Here is a 19,586-nt window from a genome sequence, read left to right as displayed (position 1 = left end):
TTTCACATATTGAATCTAATAAGCTGGAAGGAGGTTGGGTCAAACACTGTTTTTTCTCACCAGCTATAGGGAAAAAAGCAGGTGTTGCTATTCTAGTTAGTAAAAAATGTTCTGCTTCATTCAAATTAAAAGCTTCAGATACTCATGGAAGATGGGTAATAGTGGAAATGAATATGGGAAATACTACCATGATGTTGATTAATATATATGCCCCTAATTCGAACCAAAATGAATTTTTTAAAACCCTTCAACAACTGATCTTACCACTAGCTACTTCAAATCTAATAGTAGCAGGGGATTTTAATGCTGTAATGGATCCTTTATTAGATAAAAACCCAAGTAGAGTTATGAAATCTATGGGATTAGAAAATTTGATACAATCTTGTGATTTAACAGATATTTGGAGAATACTTCATTTTAATGATCGGGAATTTTCCTTTTGTTCTCATGTTCACAATTCTTTTTCAAGAATAGATTACATATTTATTTCAAACCATTTAGCACAGCAAGTGACACAAGCAGCCATTGATCCTATTATTTTATCTGATCATGGTGGAGTATGGATAAAAATTAAAATTATAGATCAAAATAATAATAGACCAATTTGGAAGTTCGATAATACATTGTTGGCTGATCCAATTTTTTGTGAAAATCTTTTAATAAAAATAAAAGAATTTTTTCAAATGAATGATAAAGATGAGATTAATAGAGAAATATTATGGGATGCTTTTAAAGCATCAATTAGAGGACAAATAATTTCCTATTCGGCTTTTCTCAAAAAACAAAATAAAAAACAATTTTTAATTTTAGAAAAAGAGATTAAAAATTTGGAAACAAAATTAATAGAAAAATGGGAATATTCAATTCAACAAGAATTATTAAAACTAAAAGTTAAATATAATGAAATCTCATCTAAAATGATTAGAAAAGAATTATTTTCTCAGCAAACATTGTATTATGGTAACTCAAATAAGTCGGGAAGAATATTAGCAAACTATCTTAAAACAAAAAAAAGAAAAACAAAATTAATAGCTATAAAAGATGAAAATGGGGACACATTTACACAAATTGAACCTATATTAAAACAATTCCTAAAATTTTATAAATCTCTTTATTCTTCCGAGACTTATAAAAATAAAGAGAAAGATGGTTTGGAATTTTTGAAAATGTTAGAGGGTCCAAAAATTCCTGAACATATAAAACGAAGTTTAGAAGAACCAATATCAATAAAAGAATTAGGAACAGCTTTGAAATCCCTTAGAGTTGGATCCGCTCCAGGTGGTGATGGATATACAGTTGAATTTTATAAAACATTTCAAAATTGTTTACTACCCTATTTACTAAATCTTTATCAATATCAACTTAATAAAGGTTGTATTAAAGGCACTATATCAGAATCTTTAACTATTGTTTTACCAAAACCTAATAAAGATCCCACTTTGGTCTCAAACTATAGGCCAATATCTTTAATAAATGTAGACGGGAAATTATTAGCAAAAATACTTGCGTTAAGATTGGCTAATGCTCTCCCCCACATTATAGGTATGCATCAAACAGGATTCGTTGCTCAAAGACATTCATCTCACAATACTAGATTAGCATTCCATATGCTATATTTAACAAAGAAAATGAATGAACCTACTTTTGCTATTTCATTGGATGCAGAAAAGGCTTTCGATAGAGTAGAGTGGCCTTTTATGTATCAGGCAATGGAATGGTTTGGTATAGGTCCTGGATTCATACAAATGATTAAAACATTGTATAGCTCCCCTTATGCAAGATTATATATCAATAATACTTTTTCAGAAAAATTTAATCTACAGAGAGGAGTTAGACAAGGATGTCCCTTGTCTCCTTTACTGTTTGATATTGTTTTAGAACCCTTAATATTAGCTATCCAACAAACAAAGGAGATACAGGGTATACCTCATTCAGACAGAGAATATAAAATATCTGCATATGCAGACGATTTATTATTATATTTGAGAAATCCAGAATCCACCATTCCATATCTACTTGAACTAATTGAGAAATTTGGAACTTTTTCAGGATATAAAATTAACTGGAATAAATCAGAAGTTCTTCCTCTAAATATTTATTGTACAAAAGGTTTATTTGATATATTCTCTTTTGTTTGGAAGGAAGAATCTATTAAATATCTTGGAATTTGGATAACAAAAACAGTAGATGAAACAATGAAAATTAATGAAAAATGTCTAATACAGAAAGTGACAGAATTGTGTGAGCAATGGAATCCTTTACATTTATCTTGGTGGGGAAGAGTACAAACAGTTAAAATGATGATTTTGCCTATAGTTTGCTACCAAATGGGAATGATACCAATTTTCTTTCAAGAATCCTTTTATACAAAATTAAATAGAATTTTGACAAAATTTATTTGGCTTAATAAAAAAACAAGAATTGCTTTAGTGTCGTTGCAAAAACCAATTAAGGAGGGAGGGGTAAATTTTCCCAACTTTTATAGGTATCATCAAGCCTATATTTTACAACATGGTATGTATTGGATCCTCCCAGAACCCACTGATAATATTCCAGACTGGTTTTGGCTGGAATGGAGACTTATATTTCCATTACGTCTTAGTCATGTAATTAGTATCAAAATGCCAAAGTTATACAAAGATCATAAAATATTTATGGATACCTGGAAAACTCTAAGATACATAAGTAATCTAACTCAAATTCCAATTAATAAATCAACTACTCAAACAATATGGCTAAACCCCAAGATCAAAATTGGCGGTTTTAAAGTCATCTGGAAACATTGGATGATAGCAGGTATTCGTATTTTGGATGATGTGATAAAAAATGACAAATTGCTGGAGTTTTCACAATTGCAACATAAATTTGGTCTTAATAAAACACAATATTTTAAATGGTTGCAATTGAAGCAATCTATTCAGGAAGGGTTCCCTGAATGGAAAAACCTTGCTAAATATCACAGTTTAGAATTCTTATGTTTCCAGATGGACTCAATAGGACATAAAGCCGCACAGTGGTATAAATTAATATCTGGATTTATAAATAAAAAACCAAAAAATGCTCTTAGAGACATTTGGAGCATTGAGATAAAACACCAAATTAGTGCATCTCAATGGCCACGACTTTGGTCTTGGAGGCTAAAATGTACGGTATCAGCATCTATGAGACAAACTTGGTTTTTTCTTCTTCACAGAGCATTTTGGACCCCTACACGTTTACATAGAATAGATAGCTCTAAATCTAATAGATGCTGGCACTGTCATGTTGAAATTGGGACATTAGATCATCTTTTATTCTTTTGTCCATTTATCTTATCATTCTGGAAATCAATTTGGCCCCAAATTAATAGAATATTAGAAAATCCAGTAGCCTTGACATATGATACTATATTATTTGGAACAACCATGAGAGCAAAGAGCCAAATTTCATCAAGTAATAACAAACTTTTATTTATCCTAACTGGAATAGCAATACAACAAATCACATTTAATTGGAAACAACATGATAGATTGAATTATATGTTCTGGTGGAATTCTGTATGCCATATATATAAAATGGAACTCGCTATTGCAACACATAAAGGATATATGAATAAATTTCAAAAAATATGGGGACCATTAAAAGATTTTTGCAAAGAATGATAAATTTTCTCATGAATAGAATTTGGAAAAATCTGAAGACCGTTAACAGATTTCTTTAATGGATGATTAACTTTTCCCAAGATAAGATATTTGAATAGAGGGGAAGGGGGTGGGCTTTTAATTCTGATTATTATATAATAATTAATATATGAATGAATTAAAAAAAAATTTATGTTTTAATGATTGGGAGGGAGGGAGGGAAAGGGGATTATTATATCTAATAAGAATTATATAAATTTTGATTTCTTGCATAATATTATAACTTTATATAATATTAAATTTCTAATGAAATGTTAAATTTGATATTAATATATGAGTTAATCAAGTGTGTATATTCAAATTTCTAATGAGTTTATTGAAACACTTGTTGTAACATAAGAAAATGAATAAAGATTTAAAAAAAAAAAAAAAAAAAGAAAAGAAAAAACATTTTCCTACCTATGTTATCTGACAATTTTATTTTTCTGGTCATCTTGTTCCTTCTGTGCACTTAACTCTGTTTGCAAAGCCTCCTTATGCATTTGCTGCTTCTTTCCTCTCCTTCACTTTTTGCACTGATTTTCATATTCAGTTTTCTTCCATTTTTCTGCCTCCATTTCAAATCTATCTTTCCAACTCTTCCTCTTCCCTCCATCCATGTGCACCATCTCTTCCCTCCTTCTCCACTTCCCTCCATCCATGTGTCCCATCTCTTTCCTCTCTTCCCCTTCCCTCCATCCATGCCCTATTTTTTCCCGTTTCCGCCATCCATGTGCCACCATCTCCTTCCTCTTGCTGCCCACAGCTTCCACAGCACCATTCCTTTGCTGCAATCCACTCAAGCGGAAACAGGAAGTTGCTTCAGAGTGGGAAGGACTGTGGCAAAAGAAAAGTACAGAGGCGGCCACCGTCTTAGGTACTCCTATCCTCCACTACCCGCTCCTCCCTACCCCAGACTGACATCGCACGTACAACCTGATGCTCTGGAAGCCGACACTGACACTCTGTGCAGGGCTGGTGAAGGGCCTTAAGCAACTGTGCATGCTCAAGGCTTACTGGATTCCCTGCAAGAATCCCGGAGAGGGCAAGAGCTAGCAGGCCTTGAGCATGTGCAGACGCTCAAAGCCCTTCAGCCCAACAAAGAGCATCACGACTAAGGGCTCCTTTTACTAAGATGCGCTAGCGTTTTTAGTGCGCGCTAAAGATTAGCACGCACTAAACGAAAAATACTAATGCAAGCTCTATGGAGGCGTTAGCATTTAGCGCGTGCAGTATTGTAGCGTGCGCTAAAACTGCTAGCACACCTTAGTAAAAGAAGCCCTAAGTGCAATGTCAGTCTGGGGCAGGGAGTAGGGGGTAGTGGAGGATAGGAGTGACTGTCAATGAAGGGGGGATATAGGAGTGACGGTCAATGAGAGGGGGAGATAAGAGTGCCAGTCATCGGGGGGGAAGATAGTAATGGTCGTCAGTGGGGATAGCAGTGCTGGCCATCAGGAGGAGGGAGAGATAGATGTGCCGATCACGAGAACATGGTGGAGGATAGCAGTGCCGGGCATCTGGAGGGGTCCAAAATAGCATTGTTGGTCATTGGGTGGGGAGAGGAGGAAAAAAAGAACCATCATTCAAAGAGGCTCAAATATACACCAAGAATCCCATTTTGGGGCCATTTTTTTAGCCCCAAAATCTCGGTTTATATTCGAGTATATATGGTAATGCCCTTGTATTGCTGTATGGTATAGAAGCACCTCGAATACAGTGTGCAAGTCTGATCTCCGTATTTCAAAAAAAAAAATGTAGCGGAATTAGAATAGGTACAGAGAAGGATGATAAAAATAATTAAGGGGAAGGGTAAATCAGTTAGAGCTCTTCAGCTTGGAAAAGAGATGGCTCAGGAGTGATATGACAAAAGTCTAAAAAATACTCAGTGAACTGGAAAAGGTAGATGTGAATCCATCTTGACCCTAAGGTTCAAAATGGACAATCTTGCAGTGGCTCATATGGAGCCTGAAATAGGCCCTTCAGAATGACATTAAAGTCCCAAGATGGAAAAGACCAACATAATGGAGGACGCAATCTGAGCATCCCCCTCAAGAACTGAGAGATATCTGGATGAGACACTAGCGACTGCGTATCTCCTAGAACCCAAAAGTATGCGAGGCCTGCTACCTGTACTTTGAAGGATGCAACAGAGAGGTCTTTTTCTGGTTCACCTTGCTAAAATGCCAGATCCACTAGAACTGACAATACTATGAAACCTTCTACTCAACGTGTGGTGGCGGCCAAAAAAAGCAAACAGGATGCTATGAATTATTAAAAAAGGGATGGTTAACAAGACTAAGAATGTTATACATGTCTCCCTCCGTATTCGCGGTTTCAATTATTCACGGTTTTTAGTTTGCTGGCTCTTCCCTCCAAATTACGTCAGCTTGCATAGAGAAATCGCTGATTCCAAGCGTTTACAGAGAAAATTGCCGATTCCCAGCATTTTCTTCACCATGTTTTGCCTCTCCTTCAGGAACAGGCCAGGTCTCCCACCATGTTATTCATGGTTTCACCATATTCACAATGGTTTTTAATAGAAAACAGTGAACATATGAAAAAGTTATTTGCGGATTTTCTGTATTCGCAGGTCTGTTAATCCCCTATCACAGCGAATACGGAGGGAGAAGTGTAATGCCCCTGTATCGCTCCATGGTGCAACCTCATCTGGAGTATTGCATTCAATTCTGGTCTCATTATCTCAAGAAAGATACAGTGGTACTAGAAAAGGTTCAAAGAAGAGTGACCAAGATAATAAAGGGGATGGAAGTCCTTTCGTATGAAAAAAGACTAAAAAGGTTAGGGCTCTTCAGCTTGGAAAAGATATGATTGAAGTCTACAAAATCCTGAGTGGAGTAAAATGGGTACAAGTGGATCGATTTTTCACTCCATCAAAAATTACAAAGAATAAGGGATAATCAAAGTTACAGGGAAATACTTTTTAAACCAATTGGAGGAAATATTTTTCACTCAGAGAATAATTACTCTGAAACACATTGCCAGAGGTTGTGGGTAAGAGTGGATAGCGTAGCTGGTTTTAAGAAAGTTTTGGACAATTTCCAGGAGGTAAAGTCTGAGATGGATAACCTGGACATACAGATGGATAAACTGGACATACTGGCCTCATTTGTGTATGCTGAACCTATATTTTCCCATAGTCAGGCCCAGCCTGTACCTTGCTGTCTGTGAACACATGTATCCTTTGAAATGCTAACCCACCTGGCCTTTGTGCTGCAAAGTTCCTGTCTCTATTCCCTGCTGGGAGATATTTCTCCAAGGTTCTGCTGAACTGTAATCAGTGCTGTATGACTTCACATATGCCAGGCACCCTGGAAAGCCATAAAACATTTATAACGAGCAAGGATCCCTGCAGGACGATGTGCGTGTAGAGAGATGAGAGAACTTGGTACCAAAACATTTGCTGCCTGTCTCTGAAGCAGGTTATGGGAACCAAGCACAGCTGGGGTGCTGGAGGTCACTCTTGCCAACTTTCTGCATAAGACTATCTACAAGGTGATAGGGATCTCAGAGCTGGAGGAAGAAAGTTCATGAAGAATTCTGTTTCTGCAAGGGCCCCTCTCCTGGGGGGGTGAAGTGAGAGAAGCGTGGACTGGGGAGAGGAATAGTTAGGTATACCTTTTTGTACCAATAGGGAAGTACATGACCAGAGTTCGGGGATGTGCTTCTTGAAACAAAGGAAGAATTTCTCTGTATAAAAAAACACGTGCATCACAGGTATATTTCTCTGTATAAAAAAACACGTGCATCACAGGTAGAGCCAGAGAGATTCACTTACTTATGCTACGGGGAACTGCTAGCCCCCTGCTAAGCATATGGGTGCAAGTTCTTCTCTCAATTGCATATTCTGAACTGACAATATATTTTTCTGCTATGCCTTTGCTGCTGTAATTTTGTAAGTTTTTATACTAACAATAAACAAATATTGTCTGTTTTTGAAACATACAATGCTGTCTCGTAGTCATTCCAATGAGGTAAACAAAGCAGCCTTTACTTCAAGTCCATAGTCTATTATTGAGAAAGACATGGGGGAAACCACTGTTTACCCTGGATCGGTAGCATGGAATTTTGCTACTCCTTGGGTTTGGGCCAGGTACTACAGAGCTGGATTGGCCACCGTGAGAACGGGCTACTAGGCTTGATGGACCATTGGTCTGATCCAGTAAGGCTATTCTTATGTTCTTACCTGCTCTTTGGAGTGCCATAGCTGGAAAGCTCTCCTGGTTTTAGCATAAGCCACAAACATCGAAGACTTCTTGGCATTAAGGAGGGTCGCAACGACTGCCTCCAAATAACCCTTACAAGTTAGGGCCGTGTGCTCAAGAGCCATGCCATTAAGCCAAACTGCTTCCTGTGTGCTTGGGCAAGTCACTTAATCCCCCATTGCCCCAGGTATATTAGGTGGTTCATAGTCATTCGCGTGCGAGACATCAGCGCGCCGACATTGGAGCGCAGACAATTCAGTGCAAGACACTAGCGCGCCGCAGGAAAACTTACTTTTAAAGAGCTCCGATGCAGGATATGAGTGGGGAATCCCCCAGTTTACTTCATACTCTTCGCGCTGCCGTTGGGGGGGAGTACAACCCCCCTCATTATAAAGAAAACTGAACTTTTTCTGATTTTTTAGGGAAAAATTCAGTTTTCTCTATAATGTGGGGGGTTGCACACCCCTCCTAAAGGCAGCGCGAAGAATATAAAGTAAACGGGGGGGGTTCCCCACTCATAAAAATAAGTTTTTCCGCGGCGTGCTGGTGTCTTGCGCCGAATTGTCTGCACTCCAATGTTGGCACGCTGATGTCTCGTGCACTTTTGTCCTGTCACCATATTAGGTAGTGTGTGAGACTACTGGGACAGATAGGGAAAAATGCCCGAGTACCTGAATGTAAACCACTTAGGTTATAAGTAGTATATAAATACTATATAAATCCTAAAAATAAATAAAGATAAATTTGCCTGCATCACTCTTAATCTACTTATTCCCTCAAACCTCATCATGACTTCTATGACTCTGCACAACAAACCCTTTCTTATTCCTACCAACATGCCCCCGGTTTAGTCAGCCATTGCAACTCTAGCTGGAAATTACATCGGTAGGAAGGACTCGGCAGTAAGAAGATTCCCGGATCAGCGCTGTGTGCATAAAGTTTCCAACTGGCTAGTAGACCCACCCCAGGAGATGGGAAGGGGTGACCCAGGAGAGTCGAGGGTTTGTGTATTTTTTTTTTCTTTTTGTTGCCGCCGGCAATCGGGGAGAGAGAGGGAGGGTGCGAGGGCTGTTGGAACCGCTAGACGGAGCAACTGCTGCACCCATGATCGTTGACCGGGAAGGGAGGCAACTTGCGACAGATTGGCTCTAGGGACAAGGTCATTCACCGCTCTACGGCTCAGTGAATGGTCTTGTTCCCGTTTCCGCAGCAACCAGTCGATTTCTTCGTCCATTCCTGCGGGTTACCCGCAGCTAGCCACAAGAAACAGTCATTGTGACATTCTCTAGTACAAGGCTTTCTTAGCCATCTGTAGAAAAGCTTTCTTGGATATCCATGTAAATACTTAGTGAAATTTTCTGGTGTCATTTTTTCTTTGCCCCTGAACAAATGTTTAATTTTTTTAGACTCTAACAAGGGGTCCAAGATAATGAGCTTTCCTGATGTTAAAATGCTCCCTTAAAGTAAGGTGATCAAAACTTAATGGCTATGCCTTTTCTTATTAGTATTTTCTTTTAGGTTCTCTCTGGAATTCTAATCTCTCTTCTTTGATTAGGGTACAGCAAGGTTAGCAGTATACTTTATTTTCTTTTTTGAATTGTAGGTGGTGTAGGTGCATATTCTTCAAATATCATTTTCAAATTCACCAATGTTAAATAAGAAAAACAAACAGAACAAAAAAACACAAGAAGATTTTAAAAAGATGAAAAAATTCCCAACTCCTATAAATGTTTGGCAACTAGTTTCCTAAAAATTTTTCCACTTGAGTTATAGTTATGCAGAAATCATCTAACCTTTTTTAAAAGATAACATAATATTGTATACTTATGAAACATTAATGTACTCACCATTTTTTCTTTATCATCTTGCTTGCTTCCATCAGACTGAAACTAAACCAAAATGTGAGGTGTTAAGATTGTAAATGTATGCAAAATTGATAAGAATAAAATTTTCAAGATATCAAATTAGTATATTAATAATAATGATGATGATGATGATGAACACAACTTTTAAGATCACAAAGTTCCTGTCGTCGGATATGTTAATACAGACAATTTATGTAAGTCAGACATTCTCTAAATGAAAAGTATGGGAAATTTTACTTCAACAAAATCTAGTTTGAGTTCAACAATCTAGTTGCTGTGAGGAAAGATGTGAATGATTTTATATGAAAGTTATACAAAACTACACCACTACATTTCGTATCCCAAATTTTTCTAGAGAAGTTCACCAACCTCTTTCATAAATGCTTTCCCTAGACGCACCACTTTAGCGAATAAAATGGGATCATGTGAGAGATGAGGACCAAGGGAGCAAAGCATGTTGAAAACATCTTTCCTCAAATCTTCAAAACATTCAGCAGGTTTTGGTGCTCTCTTATTCTGCAGAGGAAGACAAGGCAATCCCTTGGCACCTTTAGGGACTCCCACTCTGAAAAACATATATATACAATCCAGTATTAATTCTATATTGTCTACCAATGACTAGTCTCCCTTCTGCAACTACTGAATCTAACTTCAAACCCAATGGAATAAAAAAGCACACCAACCTTACTACATTTCTTTACTTGTGTTTTACTGCACTAGTTTATGTCTGTATTTAAACAGATTTACCCCCAACCCCCTTTTATGAAGCTGTGGTAGAGGTTTTTAGTGCAGGCTGATGAGGTAAATGCTCCAACACTCATGGGAATTCTATGAGTGTTGGAGCATATTTACCGCAACGCCTCGCACTAAAACCTCTAGCGCAACTTGATAAAAGGGGCCCTTAGTGCTGGAAAAACATGCATGATAGATACTTCAAGTTTAACACATTTTCCATGCAAGTGCATGAAAAAGATTTGTACATGGAATTAGTTTCAATACAGATAAGTACACTAATCTTAAAACACATTTTTTTTTTTACTTCACTTCTTAGTGCTTTCTTATGCCAAACCTAGAAGTTAAAGTTTTTAACTTATTTACTCCAGTAGAGGTAAGCAAAAAAACAAAAACAAAAAAGAATTACCTTGATATCTAGACTCCCCAAGTCCCAAGAGACAAACCCCAAACCCCCTCAAAGAGAATGACACTCCTATGTTCTCCCCACACAGCTTAGAGGCCCTATCGAAAGATTAGGTTCTTACCTTTGCTAATCTTCTGTCTTGTAAATCCATACTTTATTTCGGGACTAGTGGTTATTTCTGTCTACCCACCAGGACTTTGTAGGAAGCCTCAAACTTCAGAGACTTAAACCCCTCCTCTTCTTATCTCATCACTGTTCCTGTAAGCATCAGTTAGTCTTTAAAGCAGCCAGGAACACCTGTAGAGGATAAGAACAAGAGAGAGGGGGAGAATGGGGACACTATCCAAAAAATAAGGGGTTTATAATCTGAGCACGATTACTGCATCGCTTCTCAACATAGGGTACCTTTTGCCAATAACTCACACAAATCTATACATTTTTCATTAAAATGATAGTTATGGTAGGTATCTTATCGCTAAGGTGCTTCTTAATCGTCATTCCTTGATTCTTTGTAATGTTTATGCTCCTAACACCTATGATTCTCGATTTTTCTCTTTACTTATTCCTCTCCTCGGTCAACATCCCGATGTTCCTTTACTTGTTGGGGGGGGGGGGGATTTCAATTGTGTTCATGATCCCTTGTTAGATAAATCGCTTCCTGCTCCTCAGGATTGGCTGAACCCTACTAAGGGTATTTCTTTACTTTGCTCCTCTTTAGATGTTATTGATGTTTGGCAGACGCTTCATCCAGGTGAATACTCATGTTTCTAGGGCTCATGCATCTTTGTCTCGAATTGATTACTGGCTATCCTCCATCTCATTGTTTTCCCAGATTGAATCAGTTACGATTGGGTCTTTTGATGTCTCTGATCATACCATGCTTTTGTTAACTCTGCATCTGGACGTCTCTTCCCCGGGTTCCTTCCGTTGGCGGTTTCCGATCCTAAGTTTAAAGAGTTCCTGCTTAGGAAATGGTCTGAATATCAACTCCATAATATTGAACATCGTGAAGATTCTACTCTTTTCTGGGAGGCAGCAAAGGCGGTGCTCCACGGTGAAATCACAGTGTATTCCAGCCATCAACGTCGGGATCGGGAGATTTTACGTTTGGAGCGCAGGGTTGGTAAACTTCGTCGGCTTTATGGTCAATCTCATGCTTCCTCTCTACGCTCCCAACTTTTGACCTCCCAGTGTATGCTTCAGGAATTGTTGCATGATAGAGCTATCAAATCACTTGCTTATTATAGGTATCAATTATTTCGATATGGGAACCAGCGCGGGAAACTTTTGGCACGGGTGGTGCGTCGCTCTGCGTGACGTACTCATATATTGCAACTTCGCTCGGCTGGAGGAGTCATGGTCCGGACAGACACAGAGACTAATGCGGTATTCTTTGAATATTATAAGAAGCTTTATGAACAACAATCTGATTTAATGGAGGGCACGGTATATTTTGATGGCCTTCCTCTTCCGTGTTTATCTGACCGGGCCGTGGATAAACTTAATGCCCCGATTACTGCAGAGGAGGTGGCACACGTCATATAGAATGGGTCATTGTTGAAGGCTCCCGGGCCAGATGGAATTCTATAAACTTCTTCACCCCACTGTGGCGTCTGTCTTGGCAGATACTTTTACAGCAGCCATTCAGTGAGGTAGCTTTCCAGACTCTCTTACTACTGCTCAAATAGTTGTGTTGTTGAAGCCACATAAGGAGGCTGACCTCTCTTCCTCATACCGCCCTATATCGTTGCTGACTGTGGAGGCTAAATTGTTTGCCAAGGTTTTGGCTAATCGTCTTGCTTGCGTCCTTTCTGATTTGATTGCCTATCCTCAGGTGGGATTTGTGTAGGGACGCACTAGTGTGAAAAATATTAGATCCATCTTGGCATCTTTGGAATTTGTGGAGCGGAAGCAACAATCCTCACTTCTGGTCAGCTTTGATGCTGAAAAGGCCTTTGATATGGTCTCTTGGAATTTTTTATTTGCGGTCTTAGATCGGTATGGTATTAAAGGTTTTTTCAAGATGCTGTTCGGGTGCTCTATCATTCACCTAAGGCATTTGTCTGGGCCAATGGACTTTGTTCTCCTTCATTCCCCATATGTCATGGCACGTGTCAGGGTTGTCCCCTTTCCCCATTGCTATTTGCTCAGTCGTTGGATCCTTTGATTCGTGATATTCTGCTTAATGAGGCTATTCCGGGCATTCGCATAGGCTCTTCGGAATTTAAGATTTCAGCTTTTGCAGACGACCTTTTAGTCCATATCTCGGATCCTATAGTGTCTCTTTCAAATCTGATGGCCACCTTTACAGAGTATGGGGATTATTCTGGTTTTAAGCTTAATCTTGACAAATCTCTTGCTTTGGCCACGTCCCAGCAATTGCGGGACTCTTGGCCTGGGCCTTTTCCTCTTCAATGGGCCTCCTCTTCTTTTCGTTATTTAGGGATCTTGTTGACAACTCATACTTCTGCGCTGTATCGTGTTAACATTGACTCTTTATTGCGTTATTCGGCTGAGTGTTTTGCCCGTTAGTCTCCTCTTCCTTTGTCTTTGCATGGCAGAATCCATTTATTTAACATGGTCCTTTTTCCTAAATGGCTTTATACTTTGCAGTTACTCCCTTTATGGTTTTTGAAAAAGGATATTACCAAATTACATTCTATGCTTTCTCGTTTCTGTTGGAGGGGAAGATGGCCACGGGTGGCATTGCGATACCTGCTTGGTGCCTGGGAGGGTGGGGGGTTAGGAATACCGCATTTTTGGTTGTATAATGCTGCCTGTTTGATGCGTTATCTTGGGGAGTGGCTTTCAGATCGCCAGGATTTTACACCTAAATCCTATGAGAAGGAATTTTTTGCCCCATGGCATATTCTGTCCTTGGTGCAGGCGCCTCGTTCTGACTTACCTGCTCCATTTAAGGGTGGTTTGCTGTTGCACTCTTTGCACATCATATGGTCTTATGTGTTTAAATCTTGGAACGGTAATCCCTCGACCACTAGATACTTACCTATTCAGGGGAATCTCCAATTCCGCCCAGGCATGGAGAATGCTAGTTTTCGTAAATTGGCGTTGCGGGACTTTACTTTGCTCACCCATGTTCTACAGGCTGATGGCTCCTTAATATCTTGGAATGATCTTAGCTTGTCTGGTGTTTTTTCCGTTGGGGACTTTCTTGCTTTTCGGCAACTTCATCATTATATTCGGTCTCTCTCTCGAGACGCTTTAGCTTTTCCTATTGAAGACAGGTTTGCGGCACTTCTGGATCCATATCTGGAGGTTGGATTTAGGGTTTCTGGTCTCTATAAGGACTTTCATCGTCTTATGGGACCGACTGATCGTGCAGTGTTACAGGCAAGTTGGTGTCAAGATCTGGGGATAGCCCAAGATGCTTTGGATCTCCCTTCCTAGATTAAACGAATACCGAGAGTATCTGTTAATGCAGATCTGCGTGAATGTCAATTTTGGGTACTTCATCGTGGCTATTTTACAAAGAGTCAGTTATGTTACTCGGGTTATACGGATTCACCTTTGTGCCCTAAGCCCCATTCGTTTATCCATGCTTTTTGGTCCTATTTGAAAATTAAACGCTTTTGGAGGCAGGTTTTATCTTACGTAGAAGGTGTTTTGGGTTGTATGCTTCCTTTTTCTGTGGCTGGTCTTTTGCTGGATAAATATGAAGCCTTCTGCTTGCCTGATCCGGGTCAGCGTCAGTTTATGCGGCGGGTGGGTGTCTTGGGGAAGAAGGTGATTCTGTTTGTCTGGATTGGAGACGCTTTGCCATCCTTTTAGGCTTGGAGGAATCGTTTGCATGCTCTGCTACTGCTGGAAAGGAAGGATGTGTATCATAGCTTGCGAAGAAAGCGACAGTTTCTTTGGATTTGGGATTCTTATCTCCATTCTCTATCACCAAGGGCTCGAAGTGACATTTTGAATTCCTTGTGAACCTCTTTATTGTTATCGCTGGGGCGCCAGGGGTGCGTGGGAGTCCTTGAACCTTTGTTCTGTGTTTTGTTTTGTTTTTCTTTCTTCAGTGTTGGAGTTTTACTCCTAGTCCTTGGCAGTGGGTTATCAAGAGTCCAAGCCTACTGCTCTAAGGTTTTTCCTTGCTTTTGGATCGGGAGGTTTGGGGTGGGGAAGGTTTGGGTTGGGATTGTTGGATCTGATGCTTTGGTATTTGGATTTTTCTAGTGTTCTCTATTCTTGGCATTTGTTGGTTGGATTTTTGTTGTTTGAAAAATAAAAATTGATTCAACCAAAAATGATAGTTATTCAATTTGTATCAAAATTAAATTTGAGGTTAAATTTAGAATTAAAATGCCAATTAATTATATGCATTGCATGCATTTCCACAAAACATAACCTCATAATTACTGTTTGTGTGAAGGGAATTCTTTCATACAGAACTAAGTGGTCCTTGTGGAGAGAATTTCTCCCAGAACCAAAACTGGGGACTTGCTTATATACTATTACAATAAAGTACAGTTACTATCCAGGGACAGCAGGTAGATATTCTCACTGATGGGTGACATCACCAACAAAGCCCCGGTACGGACCACTTTAAGAACTTGGAAAGTTCTCGGCTGCCCGCACCGCGCATGCGTGAGTGCCTTCCCGCCCGACGTAGGCGCGCAGTCCCTCAGTTAAGGTAAACCAGCTAAGAAGCCAACCTGGGGAGATGGGAGGGTTGTGAGAATATCTGCCTGCTGTCCCTGAATAACACCTGTTACGGTAAGTAGCTGTGCTTTATCCCAGGACAAGCAGGCAGCATATTCTCATTGATGGGTGAATTCCAAGCGAACAGAATGGGATGGTGGGAGAGTTGGCCTTAAGGAAAATAAATTTTGTAATACAGATTGGCCGAAGTGCCCATCCCATCTGGGGAATGACTCCAGACAGTAATGAAAAGTGAAGATATGAACTGAGGACCAGGTGACAGCTTTACAGAGTTCCTCAATGGGAGTAGATCTGAGGAAAGCAACAGAAGCTGCCATAGCTCGAACTTTATGGGCTGTGACACAGCTTTCCAGTGCCACTCCGGTCTGAGCATAGCAGAACGAGATGCAAGCGGCAAGCCAGTTGGAAATCGTTCTCTTGGAAACAGGATGCCCCAACTTGTTTGGATCAAAAGAGATGAAGAGTTGGGGAGAGGTTCTGTGTGGCTTTGTGCGATCCAGGTAGTAAGCCAAAGCTCGTTTACAGTCCAAAGTATGTAAGATCTGTTCTCCAGGAAGAGAATGATGCTTAGGAAAAAATACTGGTAGAACAATTGACTGATTGAGTTGAAAGTCAGAGACAACTTTTGGAAGAAACTTTGGATGAGGACGGAGAACCACCTTATCATGATGAAAAACTGTGAAAGGTGGTAAGAAATTTGAGATGAGCTGTAGCCATTGGTTCAAATGGTGGTTTCATCAAACTGGAAAGAACTACATTAAGATCCCAGACAACAGGTGGAGGCTTAAGAGGAGGTTTGACATTGAAAAGCCCCTTCATGAATCTGGAGACCAAAGGATGAGCCGTGAGTGGTTTGCCTTGGACTGGTTCATGATAAGCAGTAATAGCACTGAGATGGACTCGAATGGATGTAGATTTAAGTCCAGAGTCAGACAAAGAAAGACGATAGTAGAACACCGACTCCACTGCTAAGGAGGAGGACCTGAGGACAGAGATGATGTTGAAACGCCTTGAGGGCATAAAACATCGCAGCAGCCATATTGGTGTCTTACACAGGTGGATATAGTGGGTTTTGGGAATGTCTAAGGGGGGCTCACCATAATCTATAAGGGAGTTCTAGTGAGATGTTTATCTGGCACCTTTTTTATGAAGTTCATAAAAAAGCCCTGAAAGGTGCCCCATTGCTTTATTGTCTGGGTGGTCAGTCCATCACAATGCTGGCCCCTCCCACATTCAAATGGTCTTTTTCTGGATGTTTGAGACTTGGACGAAATTTTGGTTAAAAATGTGGTATAAAGATGGATGTTCTGGCAGTCTCGACGAACAACTGTCTGGACGTCCAGATAGACTATTTTCGAAAAAGTTGAACATATAGTGATTTGCCTTTCAAGAATGGACATTTTCCCAGTGCCAACTTTGGGCATTTAGAACCATACGTCCAAATCGGACTTAGACATATATTCTTATTATGTCCCTCCACGTCTATTCTCTCTTTTTTCATTGTTGCATTTGTTGATATAAGCAGAACAGGTAATTAAACATTAGAAACCTGAACAATAAAACAGTGCTATAAGGAGATACAGCCTGCACCTGAACTAAGGGCAACTGAACTAGAGACCCCTGCCCTCCCCTCCCCCAAGCTAAGTGATAAACCCATTCTGATGGCACTCGTATAAAGGCTGGTTAGAAAACAGAAATCCAGCTTACCCGTACTTGGAAAGGCAGATAATCGGCAAATCAGCAAGGTTTAATGTGGGTGACCAGAATAAAGTGTGAATGTACAAGAAAGAAGATTAGCAAAGGTAAGAACCTTTGAACTGTTTGTGGTATTGTAGTATATAAAAATAAAGATTATATTATTATTATCTTTCATTCTTGTACAATCCCACTTTATTTCTGGATTAGTGGGATGTAACAGAGCCATCCCAGAAAATCAGGTTGGGACTGATGAGCCTGCTGCCAAAACAGAGGCACCAAAGCATCCTGCTTGGCCACATCAATCCTGTAAAACTTGGTAAATGTATGCAAGGAGGATCTCGTTCAGAAAAAGAGCCGACTTTGTCCAAGAGGACAAAACACCTTTGTTAGAATAAGCCCACTCCGCGAGGGAGGGGGGACTTCTTTCCGCCTGCCATTTAAACTGCAGAAATGGCCATACAGATCCATCTGAAAATGGTAGCCTTAGAAGCAGGCCTACCCTTGCTAGCAGAGCCCACCAGAATGAACAGATGATCAAAGAAGCAAAACTCGTTGGTGACCTCCAAGTATCGCAACAACAGCTTAAGCACACTCAAGGACCGCAACACCTAGTCCTGTTCCCTAGATCCGGATGAAACAAAAGCAGGACACGGACTTCCTGATTCACTTGGAAAGCAGAAACCACTTTTGGAAGAAAAGAAGGAACAGTGTACAGCATCATACAAAAATCCGTAATACGCAGAAAAGGATCCCGGCAGGAGAGAGCCTGAAGCTATGAAACCCTATGGACTGAAGTAGACCAGGAATACTGTCTTGATCATAAGATCCCAAAGGGACACCTGCTCCATAGGCTTATACAGTGGATGAGCCAGGGAGTGGAGAACTAGGTTAAGATTCCAAATCAGACAAGGAAGGCGCAATGGAAGCCTAAGTTGCAGAGTGCCCTGTAAAAAACAGGCCACATTTGGATGAGCTGCCAATGACCCCCTCAGAGAAGAAGGACCCATACAATAAAGACCGGACATCTGCACCTGGAGAGAAGCTACCACTAGGCCCTTCTTCAGGCCATCCTGCAGAAACTCCAGAACACGAGAAACCAACGGAACAGACAAGTCCACCTGTCTCAGTACACACCAGGCCTGATAATATCTCCAAGCCTTCGCATAGGCAGCCACTGTGGATTTCCTTTTGCTGTGAAGCAATGTGGAAATCACAGTCAAAGAATAGCCCCAGCTAGTTAAGGCCGCACTCAATAGCCTTGCTGTAAAACTAAAGCAGTCCAGATCCTACAGTGCAATCAGACACTGCGTGAGGAGATGAAAATGACAAGGTAGCCAGAGCTCCCAATCTTGCTAGAGCCAGACCAAATTGGCACACCATGGCCGCCTCGGCCAATTGGGTTTGGCCAGGATAACCGGACCTCCTTGGGCTGCTATCCATCTCAACAGACACCTTCTCATGGGCCAAGGAGGGAAGACATATGTGGCCAGGGCTGAACCAGAGCGTCCAGGCCTTCGCTGCTGGCCTCGCAACGACTGAAGAACCAATTTACTTTCTTGTTGCCAATCACCATGAGATTGAACATGGGACGCCCCCACTGATCTACTATGCAACTGAACAATCTTTGAGACAGCGACCACTCTCCAGGGGCCTGACAACTGAGAAAAGCCACTTGAATGTTGCCCACTCCTGCTGCTGACAGCACCACAAGATGTCTCTCTGCTCACCAGAGGAGAAGCTGAGCCCCCACACTCAGGGAGAGATTCCTTGTGCCCCCATGCTAATTGACATAAGCCACCACGGCATTCACCGAGAATACACAGACTGCTTGATGACGGAGACGACACTCAACTTGAAGCTCCAAGTAATTGATAAGACTACTTGTGCTCTGAGGGAGCCCACTGGCCCTAAACAGGGACAGTTAAACACACCGCTCCCCAGCCATTGAGACTTGCATCCATAGATGGAGTCACCCAATCCGAGATCCAGAAAGGAAGGCCCTTGGATAGCGAGATGGGTTGCAACCACCATGCAATACTGTTTCGTGCCACAGTCATCTATGGCAAGGGTGCATGTAACAGGACCCACTGGGGATTCCAGTGCAAAACCAGAACATCCTGCAGCGGACGTGGAAGGGCCCGAGTAAGGATGTGGTTTTCTTTCAAAAATGAAGCTTGCCAGTATGAAAAATAACTTTAAAATCAAATTGGGAAAAATCCAAGATGGTCACTGAGGGTGCCAATTTTGACTAAAAAACTACAGAAAACTCTCAAAAACGGCAATTTTAGGATTTTCAGGGTGGGGGTATAGAGCATGCAGGGAAACCACC

General features: G+C 40.6%; 1 protein-coding gene across 12 annotated transcripts in view; it reads right to left on the bottom strand.

Moving 5' to 3' along the window:
* THOC2 (THO complex 2) overlaps nt 1-19,586 on the bottom strand; it is a 294,745-nt gene that overhangs the window by 181,797 nt on the left and 93,362 nt on the right. For all 12 annotated transcript variants that reach the window (XR_004539500.1, XR_004539501.1, XR_004539502.1 and 9 more), the window contains exons 12-13: nt 10,117-10,312; nt 9,730-9,771 (exon numbers count right to left, since the gene is read on the bottom strand). Coding sequence is in view for 8 of the 12 variants with exons in the window: in XM_033944982.1 (XP_033800873.1) it covers nt 9,730-9,771; nt 10,117-10,312 (238 nt within the window). In the remaining 4 variants the exon portion in view is untranslated. The remainder of the gene's footprint in view (nt 1-9,729; nt 9,772-10,116; nt 10,313-19,586) is intronic.

Source organism: Geotrypetes seraphini, chromosome 5, assembly GCF_902459505.1.
Source record: "Geotrypetes seraphini chromosome 5, aGeoSer1.1, whole genome shotgun sequence".
Taxonomy (NCBI): Eukaryota; Metazoa; Chordata; class Amphibia; order Gymnophiona; family Dermophiidae; genus Geotrypetes; species Geotrypetes seraphini.
The sequence above is the reverse complement of the archived record's forward strand: the minus strand, read 5'-3'. Positions and strand labels throughout refer to the sequence as shown.